Source organism: Stenella coeruleoalba, assembly GCF_951394435.1.
Source record: "Stenella coeruleoalba genome assembly, chromosome: 8".
Lineage (NCBI taxonomy): Eukaryota > Metazoa > Chordata > Mammalia > Artiodactyla > Delphinidae > Stenella > Stenella coeruleoalba.
This window is the reverse complement of record NC_137154.1, coordinates 104,161,423-104,188,992: the sequence shown is the minus strand read 5'-3', so window position 1 is coordinate 104,188,992 and position 27,570 is coordinate 104,161,423. Positions and strand designations below refer to the sequence as shown.

General features: G+C 37.7%; 1 protein-coding gene across 4 annotated transcripts in view; it reads left to right on the top strand.

The window, feature by feature from the left end:
* The window catches only part of ZBTB44 (zinc finger and BTB domain containing 44), a 70,241-nt gene extending 42,671 nt beyond the window's left edge, over positions 1 to 27,570 (top strand). For 2 of the 4 annotated variants that reach the window (XM_079928954.1, XM_079928953.1), the window contains 4 exons: positions 14,088 to 14,172; positions 16,582 to 16,745; positions 18,087 to 18,387; positions 20,168 to 27,570. In XM_079928954.1, coding sequence (XP_079785080.1) covers positions 14,088 to 14,172; positions 16,582 to 16,745; positions 18,087 to 18,387; positions 20,168 to 20,450 — 833 coding nt within the window. In that variant the 3' untranslated portion in view covers positions 20,451 to 27,570. The remainder of the gene's footprint in view (positions 1 to 14,087; positions 14,173 to 16,581; positions 16,746 to 18,086; positions 18,388 to 20,167) is intronic. The other 2 variants (XM_079928955.1, XM_079928956.1) reach the window with 2 other exon arrangements.

Below are 27,570 nucleotides of genomic sequence, written 5' to 3'. Positions count from 1 at the left end.
CACAGGCTCAGTAGTTGTGGCTCACGGGCTCTAGAGCGCAGGCTCTGTAGTTGCGGTGCACAGGCTTAGTTGCTCCGTGGCATGTTGGATCTTCCAGGACCAGGGCTTGAGCCCGTGTTCCCTGCATTGGTAGGCGGATTCTTAACCAATGCGCCACCAGGGAAGTCCCTGCGTTGGGTTTTTGTTGCTGCACACGGGCTTTCTCTAGTTGCGGCGAGTGGGGGCTACTCTTCGTTGCGGTACATGGGCTTCTCACTGCAGTGGCTTCTCTTGTTGCAGAGCACGGATTCTAGGCATGCAGGCTTCAGTAGCTGTGGCTCGCGGGCTCTGGACCGCAGGCTTGGTAGTTGTGGCTCCCGGGCTTAGTTGCTCCGTGGCATGTGGGATCTTCCCGGACCAGGGATCGAACCCGTGTCCCCTGCATTGGCAGGTGGATTCCTATACACTGCGCCACTAAGGAAGTCCCTAAGTCAAGTATTTTTAAGTGCTTATTAGATAAAAGTTTGGTGCTGTATCCTATAGGAAGTATTAAGAAGAATAAAACATGGTAACTGGGTTTTTTAGATGGTATTAATACTACAATATTTTTTTAATAAGTTACCCACAGGGAGCAAAGAAAATAGTTGAACAGTATCTGATGGGACACATATATGATGGCACAGTTCATATGTCTGTGATTAGTGAATTACTTTCAATGCAAAAAATACCAGTTTAAAAAATCCAGTTAGTGTTTTATTCTTGATTAAAATATTTATTGAAAACTTAGCCATGTGCCAAACTTGGGGATATATGATGAAAAAGACATATAGTGCCTGCATCTGAGGAGTTAATAGTCTAATTGGGGAAGCAGATGAGTAAATCAACAATCAGCACTAGACTAGAGGTAGGAACAATGTGTTACAGGTTCACTAAGGAAAGAGCAAGTTAACACTGTGTATTTGAGCTGGATCTTACATAATAAGTAGGAGTTTGCCCAGGTGAGGGAATGACATTTCTTTGAAAATGTATAAAAGCACAGAGGGGTAGAAGAACATTGCATATTTGATAAAGCAGTGAATTCAGTGCACAATGATGTGAATAAAGCATGGAAGCCTACAAGTATAGAAAATAATGGGAAATAAGAAAAATGAGCAGTTGAGAACATGTTGTGAAAAGCCTTGAACACTAGTTTCAGCTAGGAGTGCATTCAACTGCGTATAACAGGATCCCTTCAAAATGGCTTAAACCAAATGGGATTTTATTATTATTGCATAAAATATTCAGAAATAGGAAGTCCAGGACTGGTAGAGTGGCTCTACAGTGACCTAGGCCCCTTATATTTTTATAATCCACCGTCCTTAGTTTGTCATCCATATATTTATTGCTTCATGGTTATAAGATTTTTGCTTCATCTTTAGCCTCATATTCTAGAAAGGGGTAACTCTTGTATGGAATATGTTCCTAGAAGTCCCCAAAAAACTTCTGCCAGTTTATGTCACGTCATCTTTCCTAGCTGCAAGAGAATCTGGGAATACATGTATATTAGTTGGGTATGTAACTGCCTCACAAAATTACAGGAGAATGGATATTGTATGCAACTAGCAGTGTCTACCACAGCTTGGCCAAGCAAGCTTGGGTTTTATCCTAGTGGTAATAAAGAGTCTGCCTTAAATGAATGAAAAATAAAACATTTACAGATATTTTAGGAAAATGAATTTGATATTGGTCAAATTCATAGGGGGTTGGCTGGGGAGAGACAGTCCAAAAACCAGTAACAGTACAGTTGTCTTTGTATGAATGAAGATGCTTAGCATAATACTATAAAGAAAATGGGTATTAAGAGACTTTGTAAAGGAAGAATCATTACTACCTGATGATATTGAATATGTGGTTTGAGGGAATAAGAGGGTCAGGGTACCTGGATGACCAGGAAAATACTGATAACATTTTATTATATTCATTGATTATAAGTCACAGTTTTTCATATTTTATTATCTCTAAATTCAAATATGTTTTGCAATTAATAATCTTTACAGTTACTTTTTCTTTCTTAATGGTACAAAAAATAACGGTAGTTGTACACTCGATAGGAATCTATTAGATGCCATAACTACTATGAAAATCATTGGGAGGAGGTGGGAGCCCAGTTTTAAGAGTAAGTCAGCAAGATTTGTTCCATGTGAACCATGCTTGGGTGATGACCAGGCAACATGCCACAGAGCCGTTGAAAGGCAGGGTGGGTGAGATCAAGACTGGAGATTACCAGTTTAGGACTTTTAGCAGTGACAGATTGACTCTCAACAGGAAAATGTGTGTGTAAGAGCGAAAGCCAGAGAACTGATCCTTGAGAAGTATCTATGTTCAGGGAGAGAAGAAAACCCAACAAAGATCAATAAAGAGGTTTTCTCCCAAAGATTGGAGAACCAGGAGGGCCCCTTACCTTTGTTAATTTCTTGGATTTTGATCCACCATATGAGTTTCCCAGGGCTGTCACAGCAGCCGCCACACACTGGGTGATTTAAAACAAGAGAAATTTATTTCCTCACAGTTCAGAAGGCTAAAAGTCTGAAATTATGGTGTTGGCAGGGAAGGTTGTAGGGAAGGATCCTTTGCTTCTTCCTAGCTTCTGACAGTTACTAACATTCCTTGACAGTCCTCAACGTGTAGCTGCATCTCTCCAGTTTCTGCTTCCATCTTTATGGGGCCTTCCCTCTGTCTCTGGCTTCAGCACCACATCTCCCTTCTAAGGACACCAGTCATTGGATTATGGCCCACCCTACTCCAGTATGACCTCATCTAACTTGATACATCTGCAGAGACCCTATTTCCAAATAGGGCTATATTTACAGGTGCTAGGGGTTAGGACTTGAGTATGTCTTGGGCGGGGGCGGGGGGGGACACAATTCTACTCATATACCTACTAAAGATAATATTCCGAAATTTGGGACAAGATACTTGTGCTTTTCAAGTGACCACACACTCAGTAATATATTTGATGGCAGGAGATCCTAGCTATTTGACAATGTGACCAAGTTTTTGTTAAATTACTAACATGTTTAATCTTGGAAACACCTTGGTACCTTCTGAATAATGAACTAATAAGTAATTACTATTTTAATTATTTATCTGAGAACTTAGAAGCCAAATATTAATCTGAGTATCTTTCTAACTAAATTTGTGAAATAGCCTTATTAGATGTGTGAAATAGCCTTATTTTACCACTCAAGTATATCTAATCAGTTCACATTTTGCCTTTATTATATTATTAACATGATTAAATAGAGAAGTTAGGAGCATAAGTAGAATAAGCCTTTCAGTTTTATAAGAATACTTCCTTTCCAATATATACTATTACAAATGTAGGTTCTGTTACAAAGCAGACATACAAAGAACTCTGATCTGAATATCATATAATCAGATAATCCAAATTAGGGTTTTTTTCCCTTGTCTTCATAGCAGATGTACTAATCACTCTCAACTAACCTATCTTAACTCCAAATCTGTACACCAAAATAAAGCCCTACAGAAAAAAGTTAAATTCCTCAGGTATACTAGGCAGTGAAAAAATGTAGGAGGGAGAAGAGGAAGATGTGTGTGGTACTTTTTTTCCATATTCCATAAGAATACTTCATAAGAGTACTTAATTTTACTAACTTATTAAAGGTGATATATAGCAGGTAGTTTGTCATTCTAGAGACTGAGAGTATAATACTGAATATACTCATTATAAAGAAAACAAACAAAAAATACTCCTTATGAAATTCTAAAATAATAATTTAATTACTCATGAAATTAATTCAAATAAGATTTTACCTGTTCTTTTTATTGCCAGTTGCCCAGCAAAAAGTTATAAAATCTGACACTCCCAATAAATACAATAAGTACAGCAAATTTAAGAGAGAAATAATTGCTAAGTTTAGATTGGGTCTTGCTTCTCAAAAAGCTGGCCATCTATATCTGGTATGGTTTAAGGAAAATTTGTTTAAGTGAGAAGGACTTCATGATAGGGCTTCATTATTTGTCTTGAAGTATTCGATTATCTGTATACACCAAAGATAAAATAGTTTTAGATAATCCACAGTTTACTATGCTAATGAAGAAATTCAGGGGTTTTTCCTAGACTCTAAAATCTGCCGTTAAAAGAGAAGTGACTGTTATGAGGGTCAGTTAAGATGTTGAGAAATTTGACGGTTTGTGTATGAATAGTGAATAAACTTGTTGAGGTGAGCAGTTAGAATGATGGAAGAATTTGCGACACTGAGCATATATGCAGTATAGCATAATGATTAAAAATTCAGGACTTGGAGTCAGGCAGGTTTGGAGTCTGCTACCAGTTTCTGCCACTTACTAGATGTGTGACTTTGAACAAGTCACTGAACCTCACCAGGTTTCCATAACCATAAAGTAATGGTAGTATTACCTATCTATTAAGTATGTCAGTGCTCTCCAGCAAGACCACCAGGAACACACCTGTAGTTGAACAAGTTGGGGTGGTGGTTTTAATACCTGAAAATCCCAAACAGTTACTTAAATATACAGAATGAGTTAGTGTGCAGCGGGCATGTGTAAACCCTGTGTCCAACATAGAAGTAGTATCCTAGTAGTGGGCGTATTGGAATGTAAGTATCATTCATTACAGCAAGAGTGAGCCAGTTTTGGTCCCTTAAAATGGACAGATTCCTTAAGTGGAGTTAAATAGTTCCTGCAAGCCAGGCTCAAGTATCTCTGAAGAGAACGAACTGGCTATCATAATCAGGATGGTCCCAGGATTAGTGTCTTTCTGACTGAATAGGTCTTGCTGTTAGGATTGTAATGACTTCAGCAGAAACATGTTAATTTGAGGTCAGGATCCATTTTTCTATGGCCGAAGCCTGGGATATGATATAATATTCCCTATAAAAGGGAATCTGCCTTCTGTAGTGCTTAAAAGAACAGTTATTAAGTTTTTGTCAGCAGGGTCAGATGGAGGATAATAGATCCAGCAATCTGTTAAATTCAGATTAGTAACTATGGTCTGGGGTGGGGGGGAAGTACAAGAGTTTTGTTTTTCCTTAAGTGGCAGAAGGAGATCTTAGGAGTTCAGAAACAATAGGATGAAGATGAAAGATCGTATTGGTTTTAATAGTCAAGATTAATAGTAAAGAGTACTGAAGAATCAGAAAATTAATCTGATTTTGTCATCTTGGGTAGGAGCTGTCCATTTTGAAGTCAGTATCTTCTGGAGAATTCCTTAGAAGGAATGGATGCACAGGAGTTGGAAGGGTGTGATATGTGTCTTTTAAGTTGGGAAACATGAATCCAATGAATGCCACCTCAAACTGTTACCACTGAATCAGTTGTTAACAATATCTGATCAGTTCCTTTCTATTGATAATCAATGGAGAGTTTTCTCTGGTGGCATCTTTTCCAGAAAACCAAAACTCCAGATTTTAAATCATTCATAAGCTCTTCTCTGTTTGTGATAAACCTGGGGTATCATTGTAGTATCAGTGTAGAACCTAAGATTTAAACCAAAATTCCCACTTGAAAAAGGCAGCCTACTATCAACTCATAAGGAGTCGACTTGTGGGTCGTAGAGATGATTTGTCTTATTGCTATCAAGGCTCTTGGCAGTACTTAAGACTGTGGAAGTTAAGAGGGTTTTTAAGTGCTTTGATAAGTATAGTTTTAAGATCTCATGTGTTCTCTTTATTTTTCTCTTGAAGTTTGTGGGTGATGGGGACAGCAGAGAGTCTGAGTAAAAGATCAGCTTATAGAGTTCTTTCAGAGCAACATCAGTGTAATGTGTGGTCCTGTTACTTGAGAATAGTTGGGATTTCCCCAATCAGGAATACAGAATCTATTAATTTTTCTTTTGCCGTTACAGCATAGCTGTTTAGCATGAGGACGCCTCAATCTACCCTAAAAATAAACAATCATCAAACAAACTCATAGCTCATTTGGAGGTGTTTAAAGATGTACATCAATGCTTGGTTCCTATCTTTGTCTTACCAAGGTTGTGTCATCGCTGGGAAGGCCATACACTGGAAATACCCATGGGGGTAGCTCTTGAAATCCCTGCCCCAGTGTTGGTACAATATTGATGTATCTCAGATGGACAATCTTGTTCATGTCGGAAGCTCCCTGCAAAATGGCTACTTCCAATTCCAAATTGTCCTTGGTGAAATTGAGTCAATTGAGAGATAAGTGTAACGTGTTAGGATTATGGAGAAAACATGAAGGAAACAGATGTTTGGCCTGGAAGAGATGCAGTTTCAGATTGAGATGACTCATAAGAACTGCAGTGGTCCATAAGAATAATGCTTGTGTAACTTTTTATTTCCAGTCGCAGAGGCCAGGGACCAGATGAAGCCTCCTGGTTCTGGGCATTTGAAACTAAGCAAAGCAGTTCACACAAAGACAAAATTGAAGTCAAGTCCTAATAAGGTTTTTTTAAACATCTTTATTGAAATACAACTTACATATCATAAAATTCGCCCATTTAAAGTGTATACTATAGTGGTTTTTAGTATATTCACAGAGTTGTGTAATTATCCCCCCGAAAGGAAACCCTGTACCCCTTAACAATGCCTCTCTTCTAGTCCTACCCCTATCCCTAGGCAACTACTAATACACTGTATAGATTTGCCTGTTCTGGACATTTCATATAAATGGGAGTATGCACTGTGTAGTCTTTTCTGACTGACTTCTGTCACTTTCTGTTATATTTTCAAGGCTCATATATGTCATACCTTGTAAAGTTTTGAAATGTTTTTGCCAGTCGGAGATCTTCTGAACTCAGCCTCCAGGGCCAGTTCAGATGGACCAGTCTGGTCTCTGTCCATCCTCTCATTACAGTGTATTTCTCTTGTAGACAAGAGTCAACACTAGATAGATAGATCATAGGAGCAGGTGTTAGAAGGCCAGAAAACAGTTTTGTCAGGGAACAATGACAAGTCCAACTGGATAAACAAAATATTCCCCAAAGACCTTTTTCTAGGAAAGCAAAATAAGCCCAACACTGAAAGGCTTCAGTGAAATATTTGAGCTCACTTGAGCATGAGCTTACCTCCCGGCCAGAAGCAGGTTGCACCTCAGAAGGACTTTTAGATATGCACTCTGTTGTCGAGGTTCCCAGTGCAAGGCAGAAAGACCTTCAGCCAAATCTCGATGAGCCCTTCATTTCTGCCAATGCGCTGTTGCCAGAGGCCACCAGGAGCATACCTGGTTAAACAAGTTGAGTTCAGTACCCATTTGAAGTGTGGGAGGTCACACACCATGGGGTCTTTCGGGCTTCTCAATAAGAGGGTGTTAGAAAGGACTTATTAGAGGATTTGGGCTTGTGTTACGTGATTTCAGGACAGCTGCAAGAACAAAGGATTGTTTGTTCAATCCAATTCAAGTAAGTGGGATTTGCTCGGGGACTGGTGATGTCGGAAAGCATAAATAACTCTGTGACTGAGAATCTTAACAAATATCTAGGAATGCAGACCAAAGTAAACCTAAAGCCAGCAGGGACTTCCATTAGCTAGAAGGGGGAGGTTTGGTATTTTTGTGATTGCACAGTGACCTTGTTTTTGTCTGTGCTTAAAAAAATTATGTGTTTGAGACCAGTGTGATCGGGTCTGATGTTGGTGTTCTGCAAGATTGTTTTATGTCCAACAGAAAACACTAGGCCTAGCTGTGAATACCAGGCCCACTCCTAAGTGTCAGTGTCAGGCCAGTTCCTCTTTCTCAAGTATGAAATAAGTTGTTTAAAACATATAGAACTGTGGCTGGAACATGGTAAAAGCTCAGTAGTGGCTGGACCACTGTAATTATTTTTCACCACCAGAATGGTTTTTGTAAGTGTCTTAAGTACTTAAACAACGGTTAGCGAAAACAGAAATCAGTTTGATGGAATAGAAGCTATTATACAGCACTCCTTAATGATGGAAGAGAGTAGATTCTCTCTTGATAAAATAGCCCTTAACATGCAAAGCTGATTGTCTCTATAAATCCGCTTTACTGTTGTATAAGAGAGAGGGTTCTATTCAGAATTCTTAGTCCTCATTACCACTGAGAGCAGAATCCCTATACTTTATTTATTTATTTAATTTTTATTTATTTATTTGGCTGTGCTGGATCTTAGTTGCAGCATGCAGGATCTTTAGTTGCAGCATTCGGGCTCTTTTAGTTGCGGCATGCAGGATCCAGTTCCCTGACCAGGGATCGAACCTGGGCCCCTGCATTGGGAGTGCAGAGTGTTACCCACTGGACCACCAGGGAAGTCCCAGAATCCCTATAGTTTAGAAAGGAAACTTCTTTTTTTTTTTTTTTTTTTTTTTTTTTTTTTGCGGTACGCAGGCCTCTCACTGTTGTGGCCTCTCCTGCTGCGGAGCACAGGCTCCGGACGCACAGGCCCAGCAGCCATGGCTCATGGACCCAGCCGCTCCGCGGCATGTGGGATCCTCCCAGACCAGGGCACGAACCTGTGTCCCCTGCATCTGCAGTTGGACTCTCAACCACTGCGCCACCAGGGAAGCCCGGAAACTTCATTTTAATAATTTAAGAAACATCACTATCACCTCAGCAAAGTAAAATTGCTGGTATAGCCTGCTATTAAATCAGTTCAATTAAAATTCCAATTAATATGGTTACTTGTGCTGTCATGGGCAGAAACCACCGTCTCAGGAAAAAGTTTACAAGATTTATTTGTGCTGATGGTTACGTAAGTGATATAACACTATGTGTTATAATGTCCACAGTATGGATAGATTTCTAAAAGTCTGTTTTAACTCTTAATTTAGCTTGGTGTTGTTTTTATTTTTGGCACATTTAATGTGCCATGGACTAGAAGAGAGTACCCTTTGTTTTACTTTCCACGCTTTCTATCCATCAGATTAGGGATCTAGAGGCCAAGGTTTAGATATTTTAGAATGGAAATAGATTTAAGAGGGACCATCTGCTAGATATGTCTCGTACTCCATTTTAGTTCTTTTTGACCAGCCTTTTAAGCAGACTCCTGGTAACACCAGAATCAATCCAAAGCACAGTGGGTTTCATTTCCACCTCACCATGACCCCACTCCCTCCTAAAAGTATTACAGTTTACTTGATGGTGAAATTTCAGTTAGATCAGTCTTCCTGGCCTGCCCTAATCACACCTTCAGGCCTTTTTTGCAAGTCTTTACCTATAAGCTTTAATGTTGCCTGCGTTCTGAAGAACTGCAGAATACTATAAAGTAGATTTTTGTGTGTGTCCATGGTGTCCAGATCCAAATACCTGGATTTTTCCAGTTTTTAATCCTAGGACAGATTGAAATGTTAGTGTTTAGTTCCCTCTTTAAGGAAAAAAGTGACAGTGGGAAGATATTGACAAGTGAACAGCTCTTTCTTAAGCAAAATGCAACATTATCTGGTCCTCCAACCCACATCTGGTTTAAAAACAAATGAGAAGGATCAGGAATAAGTTGGATAAATAGGCATAGGGGAAAAGCATAAATGTTTCTTGATAGTAAGGGAATAAGAAAAGAAAAGGCATGCACAGGAATGCCAAATACACACCAGTAAGGGTGAGATGGGGGTGAGGGGACAGGAGGAATAGAGGTGCAGTTAGGGATGAATGTAAATGCATAGGGTCTTGTCTTCTTTCAAAAACCTCTATCAGGGCTTCCCTGGTGGCGCAGTGGTTGAGAGTCCGCCTGCCGATGCAGGGGACATGGGTTCGTGCCCTGGTCCGAGAAGATCCCACATACCGCGGAGCGGCTGGGCCCGTGAGCCATGGCCGCTGAGCCTGCGCGTCCAGAGCCTGTGCTCCGCAACAGGAGAGGCCACAACAGTGAGAGGCCCGCATACCGCAAAAAAAAAAAAAAAAATCTCTATCAGTGTATTAGAACACAGTATAACAATTGGTGTTCTTGATGATTACCGTGAGTCATCAAGAAACAAGAAAAGAATTATATTTAGTATTATTTATTTAAGAAGTCAAGGCAAAATACAACTGTCACAAATTTTCTAGTGCAAATTATTTAATAAAGTAAGCTTGGATGCCTTAAAAGGGATTCGGTTAGTTTTTTGGAAAATTTTACTTAAGTAGAAAATGTAATCGGTTCCTAATGTCAGCAAATTCAAGTGTTCCAAGGGGGAAAACTGAAGTATCAGATTCAAAATTTTCACTGGGAGGAAGTTTCATCCTGTGTATCTGTTAACAGATGATATTTATTAAATGTTCACATGTATATGGTGTTGTACAACTGTTACAGTTAGTACCTTTTAGCTTTCATTAAAATACTGCAACCAGAAGAGTGCTGGCCGTAAGGACTGCACAGCCGCAGAGGCTCGTTTGTTCACTTGGGGCAGCACAGCTTATTCGCACGCCGTAAAGACATTGACCGGGTTTAGTACCTGATGAGAACAGGCGAGGCTGGTTGGATCTACCCTCCCACTGAAAACAACGTGATCTTTTTATTTTAAGTCACCTTTTAAAGTATTTGAAAAGATGGTTAGGGAACTGCCAGGTTAATTTTAGGGGGGAGTCTGATGCAGAGAGGTAAGTACATATCAGAGCACTAAAACCATTTTTTACGTAAGACATTTGCCAAAACACAAGAGGGCTTTGGTTCATCAAGTCGAAGAGTGAGGGAAACAGAGGTCGACCCTGTGAAGTCTTAAAGAAGTTGCCCCACGCATTAAGCACTAGGACTCAACCTGCTCCCCTTCCTCCAGACTCCACAGGGGATTCTAGAAACAGCTGCCTTGGCAGTGGGCCGACTAAGAGATGAAAAGGGAAAAGGGGGAAAAAACACATCCCTGAGAAGTGGTGGGCACAGACCAGCCTCCTGCAGATTTACATTCTGCTTACTCCTTGCATGGGTAGGCCAGTGAATCTCAAACAGTGAATTGGGTTAGACAGGGCCTGCCCTCTAGGAATCTGGCAGAGGCGAACAGAAAGCTTCTCTGGAAGAGGGTATGTTCATCCTCCCCTTAGCAAATCAGTCCCCTGCAAATCATTTTCAAGGGCAGTAATCACTGTCAGAACAACCTGCGCACGCACGAAACATGGATATCAAACATTTTGGCAGCAGATGGGATTTCAGCAGAAGAGAGAATTGGTGAATCAGAAGATAAATTAGAAGAAATCACCTGAGTGCTGCACAGAGAGAGAAACTATTAGGGTTCTCCAGAGAAACAGAACCAGTAGGACATATATATAGATATACAGAAGGAGGTTTATTCGGAGGGATTCACTCACATGATTTTGGAGGGTTAGAAATTCCATAATCTGCTGTCTGCCAGGTGGAGGCCAGGAAAGTCGGTTGTGTGGTTCCAGCCCAAATCCGAAGGCCTGGGAACTGCTGGCCTCTTAGTGTCCAAAATCCCAGTCCAAGTCCAAAGGCCCAAGAACCAGAAGTGCTGATGTTCAAGAGCAGGAGAAGATGGATGTCCCAGCTCAAGCAGAGAGCAAATTTGCCCTTCTTTCACCTTTTTGTTCTGTTCAGGCCATCACCAGACTGGATGATACCCACCTGCAATTGGTGAAGATGATCTTCCTTACAAAGTCTACCAATTTAAATGCTGATCTCTCTGGAAACACCCTCACAGACACACCCAGAAATTATGTTTTACCAGCCCTCTGGTCACCCCTTAGCCCAGTACATTGACACATACATTAACCATCACACAGACAGTGGTAGAGACTATAGGTGTAAAAGAGGGTAAGGGTTATGGATGGTACAAACATAGGTATGATGAAAGTCCTAAAAGGAGAGGAGAGAATGGCTGAGAATTTTCCAGAATCTACGAAAGACAACAGTCCATAGATAAGAGGCCAGCAAATTCCAAGATGTTCAGGGAGCAAATGAACAAGGTGAGAGGATTTGATCCACCTCAAATCAAGATTTATTATAAAGCTACAGTAACTAAAGTGTGGCATTCATGCAAGTACAGACAAGCAGAGGGAACTAGTAGAGAACCCAGAAACAGACCCATGCTTTTAGAGCACTGCAGAGCAGAGGAGAAAAGACAGACTTTCCAGTAACTGTGTTCCATCACAAAATCAACTCCAGGTGTGTTAAAGAAAAGACCCAAGTGCCAAGGGCAAAACCTAAATCTTTCATAAGGTAATTTGAGATAGGGAAGGATTTTTAAAAACAAGCTCTGAAAGCCATAACCATAAAGGAAAAGACTGATCAATTCAATTAAAATATAAATTTTTTGGTCATCAAAAGAAAATGTAAAAAGACAAGCCATGTAAGAGGGGAAAATATTTGTAACATCTTTTACCTACAAAGATTTTGTATCCGAAACATGAAAAGAACTCATGATAAAAAGGACAACTCAATAGCAAGACTTGAACAGGCATGTCACAGAAGAGGGGTTCAATAAATACATGAAGTTAAAAAAATACATATTCTATGACCGAGCAAGTCCATTCCTGATAATAGATACCCTAGAAAAAAAAGCATGTGTATGTGCATTGTTACTTGAATATATGCACAGCAGGGAATTCCCTAGCGGTCCAGTGGTTAGGGCTCTGCGCTTCCACTGCAGGGGGCATGCGTTCTCAATCCCTGGTCGGGAACAACAAAAACAACAAAGTATATTCCCAGCAGTGTTGCTCATAGTAGCCTGAAACTGTCCATCAAGAGTGAATTGGATAGGGCTTCCCTGGTGGCACAGTGGTTGAGAGTCTGCCTGCCGATGCAGGGGACGCGGGTTCGTGCCCCGGTCCAGGAGGATCCCACATGCCGCGGAGCCTGCGAGTCCAGAGCCTGTGCTCCGCAGCGGGAGGGGCCACAACAGTGAGAGGCCCGCGTACCGCAAAAAAAAAAAAAAGAGTGAATTGGATAGATGATGAATAATATCTAACTTCATTTACATGTAACAACATGGATAAGTCCACAGTATTGAAGGAAAGAAGCAAGGCATAAGAATACATAGTGTGACTCATTTTATGTAAAGTTTAAACCAGACACCATTAAATGGTATGTACTCTTGCGTACTCTTCGTGGTGAGGGCATGATAGTAAATATTTTAGACTTGACTTCTGTCCCAAGCTCACTTGCTCCACTCTGCCACTGGAGTGAAAGCAACCCTCGATGGTGTTCAGCTGTGTTGTAGCATAAAACAACCCCTAGTTTATGGAAATATGCATTTGAGGTAAAATTACTTTTTAAAAGGAAGGGGGAGGGGATTTCCTGGCGGTCCAGTGGTTAGGACTCTGCGCTTTCACTGCCGAGGGCGCGGGTTCGATCCCTGGTTGGGGGAGGATCCAGCAAGCGGAACAGCACAGCCAAAAACAAATGGAAATAAAAAATAAATAAAAGGAAGCAGGATAAGAAGAAAAGGAAAAAAATGAAAGAGGATGCTGATGGTTGCCTCCTGGAAGGAGGGGTTTGTGATCAGAGAAGGGTAATGGGAACTTTCAGGATGCTGCCAGTGTTTTAGGAGGTTGTGAGGAGGTTTCACAGATGTTCACCTTACAGCTGTCTTTCTCATTCTATGTGGAAGTTATGTGTACAACAAGTAAGTTGTATGTCACAATAAAATAAGTTTTAAAAAACAAAACTTGTTAGTGCTTCCTTAAATGATTGTTACAACATTACTTAATTTTATGTGAATTTTTGTTTAGTTTACATTTGAATTGCTCTACTTTCTAAAATTTATATCAAAGAAATACTCTTGAAAGAATTTAAGTAGTGATATAAGGCTGTTGTTTCACATGTGATTTTTTAAAATCACATAAACGTTTAATTAAAATAAAAGTAGGGACTTAACCTGGTGGTCCAGTGGTTAAGAATCCGCCTTCCAATGCAGGGGATGGATGTGTGTTCAATCCAGATCCCACTTGCTGCAGGGCAACTAAGCCCATGTGCCACAACTACTGAGCCCATGCACCGCAACAAAAGATCCCGCACGTCACAACGAAGACCCCGTGTGCCGCAACTAAGACCCGATGCAGCCAAATAATAAAATAAAATGTAAAAATTAAACAAAAGTTAAAAAGTTATAGAACACTACTACTTCTGACCGGTAATTCAGGGTATATACATTAGATAATCTGTTCAGAGGCTTGGAGACACAGCTTACAATTTATATCTTGGCTTTATTTATTACACCAAAGTATTGACAGCTGTCTTTTATTCACAGGTTCAGTAGATGAAGGCGTCACTGAAGGGTTACCTACACTTCAGAGCACTTCTAGCACCAGTGCTCACGCAGATGATGATGATCGGTTAGTACTAACATAGTACATAGTTTTCTTGTAAGGGCTGTGCTTGTAACTCTAAACCCAAGCATTCTATCTGGGAATTATATAAAAGTTTATTGCGACCTCCCTTTAGTATATTTCTTAGTCATCAGGTAGCCACATAAATTAGACAACTTATAGTACAAGGGGTTTTTTTTGGCATTTCCAAGACTTCCCAGCCCAGTTGCTTTAAATAGTATCTATATTAGGGGTTGGCAGGCTGTGGACCACAGGCTAATTCCAGCCACCACCTTTATTTGTAAATCAAGTTTTATTGGAACACAGACATGCTCATTTGTTTATATATTGTCCGTGGATGGCAGAGTTGAATGGTTGAAACAGATCATGTGGTGTGCAAAGCCAAAAATAATTACATCTGACCTGCTACCAAAAAAGTTGATCAAACCCTTATCTATATACTCATGGTTCCCAAGTCATTATCTTCACATTGACCCTTCCTGTTTGATAATTTTCACATAGACATAGCAGGGCCAAGACTTAATATATGGCCAAGACAGACTCTAGCCTTTCCCTCCCCTCAGGCCTGCTCCTCCAGTCCTCCTGTCTCGGTGAACAGCACCATCATCCCCCCAGTTTCCCAAGCATTGTCTCTGGGAATTATACTTGATCCTTCTTTCCCTCACCTCCCACCACCATATTTAATCTTTAAGCAAGTCCTGTCAGCTCTGCATCCAAAATATACTTCTCCTCCTTCTCAGTCCACTTCCCCTCCAGCTCTGCTACTGCCACCCCAGCCCAGGTCACCACCATCTTTTGCCTTCACTACAGTAATCTTCAACTGGCCCCTGATTTCATTCTCCCCTACTCCAGTCATTCTCCATGTAGCAGCCAGAATGATTTTGTTTTTTAAATTAAGTCAGATTATGTTGCTGTTCTAAGTAGCAGATTCTTAAAATTCTCCAGTAGATTCACACTTAAAATCTAAACTCCTCACTATGCCTTTACAGGCCTACCTGATAGGACTTCCTTCAGACCATACTCCTCCTTGCATACCATATCCAGCCACGCTGACCTTCTTTCAGTTCCTAGAATATTTCTAGTCCATATTTGTTCTGGTTTGGGGCCTGTCTGCCATTTTAGGGCCTTTACTCTGCCTGAAATGCTTTCTCCCCTAATTTCCACATTGCTCACTCTTTCCTGAATCTTCAGATCACTGTCTAAGTGTCAGTTCTCAAGGAAAATTTTCCTGACCACCAGTCTAAAGTAAAACACCGATCACTCTGTTTTAATTCTCTGTTCTGATCATTTTCTCAAGTGTTTATTGTCTGTCTCTGACCACTGAATATAGACTTCACTGAATTAACTCCTCCTCTTAGAGTCCGGGACAGACTTAAAAAGTATATTTGTTGAAAACTTGAAGGATTCAAAGAACTCAAACAAGGTTTTTTGTTCTTGAATAGCTAAACCTGATACAGCAGGTTATGAACCAGAGTCATTTGAATACGTTAATGAAGGTGTAAACAAATGGAAATATGCCTACATTCCTTAATTTCAAACGTTAATGAGGTTGTCTGTTCTATACTAGATACTGTGCTGAGTGGTGGCATATTGAGATGAAACGTAATAACCCTTTACCCTCAAAGAGATCAAGCCAACTTTGGGGGAGGGGGAAGAGGTTAAAGACAGACAAGTAAGCAGATAATCATGAGTCATCTGCAGAGGGATCGGTTGCTCTGCATAGGAGGGTACCTGCCTAAACCACTGATGAATCAAAGAAGGCTTTCGGGAGGAGGAGGTAACTTCTTGGGTACATTTCATAAAACGGCTGGGCGTGTTATCTAAGCACGTGAAGGAAGTTAAATACATGAAAGCACAGCACTCAGAGAGAACTGTTAAGGAGGAACTGCTTGGTATGGGTATGTTTGGGGAGTATGACAAGAAATGAGGCTGGAAGAGTACACAGACCCAGATCATGCAGAGTCTCGTCTGCCTTCACTCAAGATAACAGTGAACCATCGCAGGATTTTTATCAGGGGACTGATTTAATCAGAGAGATCACTGTGAAACAGTGAGGATGGGTTAAAGGGGTGTGGGCTAAAGAGAAGGAGTTATTAATTCAGCCGTGTATTGATGAGGGCCTGAATTAAAGCAGTAGTAGGAAGGAAAGTATTAGAGAGATTAAAGATACCTAAAGTAAAATCGTTTATGATATGTGCTTGGTCATACGACCTTGCTTAACTTAAGATACTTGACATTCTGGACAATAACATTGTTTCTCCTTTTGTTATAAATGAAACTTGTAATCTAACTTTTAAACTGCTTCAAAAAGTCTTAAAGTGTTTTTTTGTTGTTGTTGTTCATTTAAAGTTGTGCAGAAGTGTTTATTGAACTTAAAAATCAGAGCCTGGTTGCCTTCTTTGGTCTGTTTTTTAGATTGGAAAATGTTCAGTATCCCTACCAACTCTACATTGCTCCTTCCACCAGCAGCACAGAACGGCCAAGTCCAAATGGTCCAGATAGACCTTTTCAGTGTCCAACATGTGGGGTGCGATTCACCCGTATTCAGAACCTGAAACAGCACATGCTCATCCACTCAGGTAATGTCATCATCCCTATTGTGGCATAAATGAGCACTCCAAAACATTTTATTTTGAACTTCCAGTTAAAAACAGTAAACAGATGCTTTTGAGTTAGAAAAAAGTTTATCTCTGGGAAGTCTAGTGAGAACAGATAAACATAGGTCCATTGCTGAATTGGTGCAGTGTCAGAAATGTATTTGCTTACAGGCATCAGTATTCTCATTAAGACTTGGGTTGGGTGTAATATGTAAATGAAAAGGATATCAGATGCATGTGTGTATATATGTGAGGGAGAAAAGCACAAATACATACGGTAAAGCAAATGGGGTTAACAGGATGTATATTGGTGTTCTTTGTACTATTCTTGTAACTTCTCTAAATTTATAATTATTTCCAAATAAAAAGTTTTTAAAAATTAATAACAATAATTTAATTTTAATTCTACAGTCCTAAATTTCTCTGTGCCCTGATTAGTCAGCCTTGTAGTATTTTTTTGGTGTAAAAGAGATTTTGGATAAATGATGTGTAAAACATATTTGAAATTTAAGTTAAGTGTTCACGTAAAGGCAGTAAAATTCTTGCAGATAGAACACTGACCTCTGATAAGAAATCTTTACCGCTATTCTCAGCTGTATAACTATTTCACTTAGATAGGTCTAACAGTCCCTGTGCTAACACTAATTCCCTATGACTTTGTTGAATCAATGGATGATGTTTTGAAGGGTTTTGAAATTTTATTTGCTAAAACTGTGATAATGAATTGGAAGGGACCATTAATATACTTTATATTTCATATATTAATTTCTACATATTTTTCCATCACTATTACATTAAATACCCAAAAACTCAATCAAGTAGTAGTTCTGTTGCAATCACTAATTATGTTCAGAGATGTTAGAATTTCCCTTTTTTCTTCTCATTTTTCTCTTGAGATAGGAAATGAAGAGTAGGTACTGATCATTTTCACATCTTCTCAATATAAACCTCACTACTTTAATGAAATGAAGTAATCTTTTGTGAAGATTTGGGCTCTGCTTAAATACTCTGGTTAAATTGTGCTTTGAAGTCTATAAAATACAAGATTTGGAAGCGTTCAAAAATCCATTGGAGTATATATTACCTCAATTACCCCCACCCCATGGTGCCTTTCTTTCTCGCTTTCTTTTTTCAAGCACTAGCGACTTCTTAGATGTTCTGTACCTTTTCTGAGATACTGAGTTTGGAACTCATTTTTGCTGATGATTTTTGTCTTTTCAGATTATCTCTTGCTACAGAATTACAGTTCAGAAGTCTGTGAGGTTTATGACATTTCCACTTATTTTATTTTTAGATAATATTTTGTTTTGCTTTATTTTATAGGAATTAAACCATTTCAGTGTGACCGCTGTGGGAAAAAGTTCACCAGGGCTTACTCGCTAAAGATGCATCGCCTAAAGCATGAAGGTAAACGCTGTTTCCGGTGCCAGATATGTAGTGCCACTTTCACTTCCTTCGGGGAATATAAACACCACATGAGGGTTTCCCGGCACATTATCCGCAAGCCTCGGATTTACGAGTGCAAAACATGTGGCGCCATGTTCACCAACTCTGGAAATTTAATCGTGCACCTGAGGAGTCTGAACCATGAAGCGTCAGAGCTAGCAAACTACTTCCAGAGCAGGTGAGGTGCACAACAAAAACCGAACCAGGAAAACTGCTTTCTAAACTCTCTTTTCCTGCTTTTAGGGCAGCCTGCTGTGTTTTTTTATCAGGTTGCCAGCTAATCAGTCACATGCCTTTTAAATTCCCACTATCCAATAATGCTCTGATCTCCTGATCTGATCAAATTTTGCTGATCCTTCTAAGTATAAACAATTTTAAATACATTTATAGTTGGCATTAGAAATCTTTTCCTACAGAAGTAGACTACTTATCAGCTTGCTTTGGTTTTTTTGTGCGTTTTTGTTGTTGTTTTTTTAAATACAAGGTTAAAGTAATTCTGTAGTACATTTTAAAATAGACCTTATTGGAGAATTTACCGTGTCAGATGATATTTAGTGATAGTGGATTACTTCAGACTCTTTGGATGTTAATTAAATTCTTGACCACTTCTCTCTTTTTTCTTTAAATAATAAGAGAAAATTCTACACCAACTATGGTGTAGAACTAATGGATATGATAATTTACATCAAATGAAGTTTTCCTTTTTTTATTTCAGTTTAGAGCTCCATGCTTTTAATATAAAAAGCTTATAATAGAGTTACCTTTCTGATTTATTGGGTATCCAAGGATCAGGTTCTAGTTCTAGCTCTGCCACTAACTAGTGTTATGATTTAACACATCACTTTACAGACGAAGAAGCTTGAAACGTAGAGAAAGATAAAATGTAAGCTTTAAAGATGATTCCTAAGGTCTCCTCTAGATATAAAATTCTGTTGTCTATTTTTAATACTTTATCAGAATTGTACATCTGTAGGAATTCTTAGTTTCTTATAAAATCAAATCTTAAATTTTTAACTGCCTTCATTTTTTAAATCTTATTTTTCAGTAGATTATTCCTGCATAGATTTTGTTTTCTCTTCAAGCCAGACATTTTGTTTAATGTAATCATTTCTAACTCTGGGTGTCTGGTTATCATATCACTAAACCTAGATTATACATGACATAACAAACTTTGTTCCGGACTAAAATAGTGTCCCAGTTAACCACGCCTGTTTTCTATATCTTCCCTGTACTGAGCCCTCTATCCTCTACTCTTGTTTAACACCTGAACACTTTTTAGAAAATATAACATAGGACATCTTAAATTGCTTTGCAGATGAGCAGACTTCAGTTTTTTAAATTAATAGTGGACAAATTATAAAATAACCTTAAGTATATTAGTTATTGACATTATAAAGTGTAATGAATTTTTTTTTGTTTAACTGTAAAGATTTAAATCAAGCATCTAAGTAGTTTTTTACATTTCTCTATATAGTAGATTATATAAAAGGTCACTTATGCCTGAGGATTTAGTTTCTTAACTAATTTATATCCAGGAAGTAATAAAAAGCTAGGTTTATATACCTTATAATTAGTGTATAATCCAAGAAAGGTTACTCATAAGTTATTCAAATGATCTTTGTTTAAATGAACATGCTATTTCCATCTGTTTTGTATACAAAAACTCTTCTACATTAGAACAAGCAAGGCTGTTTAGGTGTCCAGAGTGACACTGAAGGTGATAATCTTAGCTCTCTTGGTGGTAGGGAGAGTTGGTATACTTTGGTCCTAATGGATGGTTTTGGTTCATATATTTAGGAAAGTTTAGAAGTTGAAAATTCCTGAGTTCTAATCTTCATTCAAAAATTAGAGAAATGAAAAATCCCAGTCTTGTTTTACAAATCAGGTCTTTGTATTGTGTCTTATTTATTACTGGCTTGAAAATTAACTCCCTGTTTCATCCTTTGCCTCTTACCTAGTGATTTCCTAGTACCGGACTACTTAAACCAGGAGCAAGAAGAGACCCTTGTTCAGTATGATCTTGGAGAACACAGTTTTGAAAACAACTCCTCTGTCCAGATGCCTGTAATTTCACAGGTCTCCTCGACCCAGAATTGTGAAAGCACTTTTCCCTTGGGGTCTCTTGGTGGGCTGACAGAAAAAGAGGAGGAAATGCCAGGGCAGCCAAAGACCAGTGCTTGTGCCGAGGCAACCAGAGAGGAACCCCCAAAATCAGAGCTGTCTTCTGTAACTATTGAGTAATTTCATGGTTTGGCTTCATTTTTGATTTTTGGAAAGTGCCTGTGCTTGGTCTTGTACATTTGAATTTAATTTAACTTTTTAAGAAAAAAAGGGTTTGGGAAAGAATTTCCCTTTTTACTTTGTAAGTTCTGCAACTGATGTTTTATTTTTCATGACTGAGAGATTGCTTCTGTAAGTGCACAGTAACATGGTGTTGAAATATAATAGAAACCTTGAGACTTAAGGAGAACCAGCTGACTTAAAACTGGTATCAGTTTCCTCTTCCATTATCAGGAGTAGGCTAACAACAGATCACTAGGTCAAGAAGAAATCAGATGATTATTGACCTTCCTGAAATGAAAGCGTACACCAGAGACATATTACAGAACGAATCTGGCAGATGGCCTGAATAGATGTTTACTCCTATACACAGGATATTGTACAGTCTTTTGTAAAGCCTGTTGTTTTTGGAAGTATTTATGGTGAGCTTTCTTAAAAATTATTAGGGTATATACTTCTGAAATCCCACGTGTTTTGTGTTTTTTTTTTTTTTTTAAGCTTTGTCACTATAGTTTTTCATGGTGAAAATTTGGTATTGGGGTAGGTATTCCCTGTACCTTTGTAGTACCACTCCTCCAAATAATCTTTCTTCTGTGAAAGAAGGCGAAGAACCATGGTTAAGGATAGTCAACTTGTGTGAAATGACCAGGAACAGAGAATATAGTGTGTGAATCGGCTTCATAGGAACTCTTTCATACTGCTTTTCTGGATAAAATTACTGTTTACCTGGTCTTTGAATGTTAATGCCTGGCTAATTGGGTCATTGCCTAAATCAGTTTTCTCTTGCCTATACTTGGCATGATCCCATGAAAAGGAGATATACTGGAGATGTTCTATATTTTATACATAGGTTTGTGTATTGTTGAGGATGTTTTTATTCTGCTGTTTTGGACAAAATAAAGAATTCTCTGTTAAGGCTATATTCTTAACCCAACTGCGATTGTTTACAAAATACCCATATGACAGTGATAAATTGTCCTTATTCCAAAATATTTTAAGACATTGCCAAATGTCATATTAAAAGCAGTTAGGATAGTTTTTACGCAATGTAAGCAATAATGTAGAAGTAGAGGAGAGTCTATAAAATGATGATCTATGACTCAAATCTATTTGGGGAAAAAAAGGATTGTTAAGACTAAAGAAAAACTAAAAACCTTAAATTAATGACTATTACCTCTTGCTGCTAAAAAAGAAAAGAAAAGAAAGAAACTTCGTGGTTTATAGTTGAAACATATATGATACTCTAGACTGGAATATACATTTTTACCTGGTGCCATTAAAGCATCACTGACCTTGATCCTAAATATTCATGAGTCCATGAACAATGATCTTTTGCGTAACTCTTTTTTTCTATGTATATACCCAAAGTTTAATAATTATGAAAACACCTGATTAGGTTAGAAAAAGAAAATACAGTTTCTTATTCAAAACACAAGATCTCAGTTTTGTCTGGGTGCTAGTCGTTAATAATAAAATTTTTCTAAGTTATAGTGATTTGTTTCATTTTTTTATTAATTGGCTAATTCTGTAACTTCTTTTATCCCCTACAAATGTAAAGGAAGGGAAAGTGAACTCATTGAAGATTTTTTTTAGGCTAATGTTCTTTCTGTCTGTTTGAATATTCTGCTATTTTTAACTTGTTTCCAACTCCTTTTCTCACTCATGAACCTGTTGTTTCCTCTTTGCTCCCAAACATAGGTATAGTACCTTCAGGAAAATCAACATACACAGATTATGATGGCCTCCCATTATATATGCTTCTTTACTAATAGGTTGAATTACTTTCTTCAACAGACTGTGATACTAATAGCGGTACTGCTGTGTCTCAACTGGAAAGGTCAGGAATTTTTATTTTTAATGTAATATAGATCCTTTGGAAACTGTTATGCCTACCAGTAGATAAATCTCAAAAGTTAATTTTAAAATCTTAATGGAGAAAACAAAGAATCGGTAAAATTATGACCAGGAGTCATTGTTGCCCTCAGTTCTAAGAGTTATTTTTTTAAAAAAGAAGAAGAAGGAAGGAAGAAAAGGAGGAAAGAAATAGGGTTAATGAGAAGAAATATATCAGAACCATTTGGAGATTTGTGGGTTGAAAGTGTTTTAGCACACCCCCGTCCTGAGAATTTTGTATTAAGAGAGTCCTACACAGTTTTGGCAGCTCTGAGGTGTTCTGTGTTCTCAGAATGTAGGATTGACCACCATCACTGGCTATTTTTTCCCAAATGGAAACTTTAGATTTTCATTGGTATTTACAAATTATACAGATTTCCAAGTTTTATGAAACGTTTGAATCTACTGTGAAAATGCCGATTGTTGGTTGTCTGCTCCCCAAATCTTATCAATACAGGTAACTAACTAGTACTTAACATGTGATATAAAGAGTCCTTTTTTTCTATTTCAGTGAGGCTCTACATTTTTCTTGATACACAGTTTAAGGATACTTAGCTTATGGATCTGTTTTAGGAAACTAAGCTATGAGGGATAATTGTATATAGTGCTATTTAGATTTATTTAAAATTCCTCTAAGAGAAGGATGCCTGGATATATAATTTTTACCAGAATATATGGAAAACATTGCAGAGATGAAAGCCAGTTATATTATCTCATCCATTAGAAATTACCAGTATAACTAAACATAAAAAAAATTCCAGTTTAGAATACTTTAGCATAGCTATCTTTCTGAAAGGCCCAAGGAGGGGTAACTTTGTTAAAGGGCTTAAATTTTAGGATGCAAGATAAATTGCCTTTTTAAACCAAGTATTTTATATAAGAAAAGCATTTATTTTTCATTTTAAAGCTACCAAATAGGTATGATATACATACTTTAGAAATGAGCAAAGATATTTGCTGTGATACTGGATATTACAGCTCCTGCAGTCATTCTTTCCATTTTTAAGGGTGTATTCTAACAGTGGAAGCATCTAGCATGTCAGTGATTGTACTAATTCAGAAACGAAAGCATTAATACTTGTTTTCATTTTTTTGAATTTTAAGTTCGAGAAAGGGATGCAGATGGAGGTTATCACCCACAAATGTATTTAAATGGATATTTCTTACTTTGAATTTAAAGTAACCTTCTTCATTTTCATTTTAAATAATTAGTTATATATTTAGTTACATTGCCAGTTTTTAAAGTTCTCACTTTCAGTGAGGCAAAAGTGTACTAAAATGTTTAAATAGCTTCATTCATTCTTACATTTTAACATTTCAGCAACCATTCTGGCTTACAGAACTTACATTCTGGTTCCATGTTATGACACATGCCCTTCGGTTTTCAAAACAAAAAAACTTCCATTTTGTTAAAATATGTTACCAAGTGGAATGAACCAGCCAGCACATCTAATATACTTATCGTTGGTAACTCTGTTACCTTCTAACTACTGAGCCAGTCTCTCCAGATGTGTAAATGGTTCCCTGGGAGCCTTTGGAAGTTGTATTAAGTCTTTTCGGTCTTTTATTTTATCTCTTATTATTTTTTATTCTCATACTTAATCTAAATGGAGACGAGTTAACTAGCTTAGTGGCTTTTATTCTGAAGATTCTCAGATCATGGTTCAGTTTCTTTTAGCTTTGTAGCCCCTGAGAAATACATTACTTTATAAGGTAATGGCAGTTTGTACTAGTGTACCACATGGAGAGAATTATTCTTATTACTTGATGAATGAACAATCCTAAAATTATAATATTGTACCCGAAAGGGCTTTGAGATTTAAGGAATTGATGAAGAGAATTAAAACTTTTGTGTGTCACTTACTCTATTTTCACCTGTATTGAAAATGTGAAGCTCTGGAGTATACAACTAAGTGAGGGAGAATAGTTTTCTAGTTATTAATATTAATTGGGAGGGAAAAAACTAGTAAAGTTCACATCTGGAAGCGACCCAAATTTGCTAAAAGGTAGTAAATGTGGTTTTCAGTGTAAGTTATTGACATAAGATGATTTATTTATAATATATTTAGATTTTGAAAGTTACTGAGAGAACCATGTATACAAACAAGATTTTCTTTTCTAAATCAGTGGTACAGAATGGGGGGTGCTCAATTACATTAACCATGTCTATGAGGAATATTTATAGCTAAGCATACTCCTCCCAGGCTTTAGGCTCAAATCGTCAAAATTTAAGTTATTCCATATTTTGCCTATACCCTTTTTTATCTTTCAGTGTCATTTTTGCTTGACAGCATGTTGGTGGCCATAGGGTATTTTTATTTGGAAGGTCCTCAGCAAGACTAATTTGCCAAAAGCAATAATGGTTCACATTAACAATGAAGTAGAGTTGAACCAATTTCCAGGTTCAACTAAGGAGCAGACAGTCTATGGGTATTTCATTTTTAGATTATAAATATGTTGAGATTTATTAATGGGGAGTTAAGCCTATGTCAGATTATGGGATGAAGACTCTTAGTGACATCATAGTTGTACTTTTTTTTTTAACTTCATACTTGACACAGTTAGATATTTCTACTACATCATAGTGATTATATTTTTATGATTAAAAAAAAGTAATAGTTCCATATCTTTACAAATAGTCTCTGCAGAGATGTCAGGAGATGATGTTACTGGCATCTCAATTTGGCAGTATCCAAAAATTGAGACTGCCTTCAAGTGTATATGCTACTTCGGTTATATAGCTCCCTCTGCATAGGGGCCAGGCCAGTTCCAACTAATACCAAGGTTCTTATGTACATAATAGTTTTCGAAGAATTTAAGGGTTCAGACCATTGGTTGAAAACAAAAAACTTTAAAAAAAATTTTTTAAAGACTTAAAATTTTTAAATTTCCGTTTGAAGTGCCTGGTTTATAAAATCTGATTCTTTGATGATTGCCTTTCTCTTTTAAACTGACTGATTTTGCTGAGTAAACTTAAAGCCCTAGGCTCAATTGTAATGATTTATTGGTAAAATTGCTGCTTGATGGTTTGAGGTTCTACCGTGTTGTGACTTTTATTAAATAGTCCCTGTTTTCCCAAATACCGGTCTAACCATAGCCAGATTTCATTATTCAATTAAACAGGTTTAAAAATCACCCTGTAAACGAATATTCAGGTTACCAAAGTACATCATCTGCTGAGGAAGGATCAATCTTCCCTACATTAAGAGGAGCCGTCATCTCCTCTAAACACATGCTGTTTCCTTGGTATTAGTGGAGGCTGTGTTCATTTAAAGATGGGAAGCCTTTCTTGCAGCTCCTAGAAACACCTGCTTTTTCTAGAAAGAACCTTTTCTATGATTAGGTTATAATTGTGTTTTCTCTAAGAGCTTTCTTTTATTTCAGTTATCAGTTTTCAAGTTGACAAATGCTATGTAAAGTCTCTCATACTGAGAGTGGTCCATTAAATTACTGAAAGTTACACTGCTGTTCATCTTTCAGGTGCCTGAAATGAATGCCATCAGGTGATCAGGAGTGAGATCATAAACTTTATTCATTTTCTTCCTTGTACAAAGTGATGGCTTCTAATGCTTATATTTCAAGATATTTTTTAAAAATACAACAGTCTCTTGTAGAGTAAAATTTGATTTCAATCCAGGTCCCAATAATATATTTGATTTTTCTGTTGTTGCTGGTGCCTCCTGTTGCATCAGATAGAGATTGCCTGCCTCCTTGTAGGGCACCCTTGTGGCACCTTATGTCCAATTGGAAGATAGTATATGGCTTCTTTGTGCCTCTGCTATCTTTTCAAAAGCCATTTTATAAAAATCCTAGGTAGCCTATTTTAATATTTAAATATATATATTTGTGAGAGATACTTTTAGAACAGACTTTTTTTTTTTACTTTAAATTTCCTGTATTCCCATTTTTAAGAGTAAATGTAAACTTTCCAGGATTTGAACTTGTCTTTTTCCACAGCAGCATAATGAAAAGCCGATTTGAGACAATAGACCATAATTCAGTGATAGAAGAAATTAATGTCTGATTAAAGGAAACAGACGTGAAGGGAAAAAAATTGTTTTGATGTAACAGAAATCAGTTTTTAAATAAAATTGTTTTAGTTTCTGTAATTTTGTATTTGCTGCTATAGTAGCTCAATATTTTACAGAGCTAACATATAAATCTGGCTCCATTCAAAAACTGGAGTACTTTCTAGTACATCCAGCCTAGGAGGAAGGTGTGTATGTACCACAGTCTTCCAGATGGGTGACTGGTGGTCCTGTTTAGCTAATGAATGCATGCTTTAAAATTCACCTATAGCCCAACATCAAGGAAGTTTGGGAGAAACTTTTATCTTGCTAGTTACAGCATTATGATTCTTCTTGGGCAGTGGCATTTGGTGAAACCCTTGGGGGAGGGAAGGTGATGCTGGGGAAAAAATGTGAATTAAATTATGTGGAAGGGTGTTGTCACGTCTTCTACCCTCCTAGAACCAGTACAACTTTCTTACCTGTGACAGGCCCAAGTTCACCAGCTTTGTATCCAGTTATCATCTCCTTCAAGTTTGGCTTTACTTGGTTACAGTGGCCATAGCTAAGTTATTTGGCATGTTTGACTTTCAACAGTAACAAAAATGGTTTTGGATTTGTTTTGTTTCCTAAAAATGTATACAGTGTCAGAACTTCACATTTTATATACTAGTATCTGGCTATGAGTACTTTACAGGAACCATAGTTCTTGGTGACTACATACATATATATATTTTTGTGACTTTTTTGTATACTAAGTGCCGTTTCAATGTTACAATCATTTTTAGAGTTGTTGTAATCACTGTGAATATCATGTTTTTTCAAATATGTTCTGAGCCTATAGTGTTTGCTTTGTGAATATATGTGTATCGTATATATTCTGTATAGTTACATTGTACTGAAATATTAGCTTGTTTGATATAAGGAAAGTATGTATTGAGTACTTTTTGCTAGCCTGGTTGTTTAATCTTTTTTTAAAAGGTTTAAACTTTTTTAAAAACAAAAACTTTAAACCAGCCTTTATTACATGGTCACAAATAAAGTTGCAGTTAGACGGGATGGGCAGGGAAAAAAATAGTTTTGAGTGTCTTTGAATAGAAACATAAGACTAAGGTTTGTTTGGTTCCCCCCCCACCCCGACCCTTCATTAAAATATCTTATTAATGCTTTATGGAGTAAAA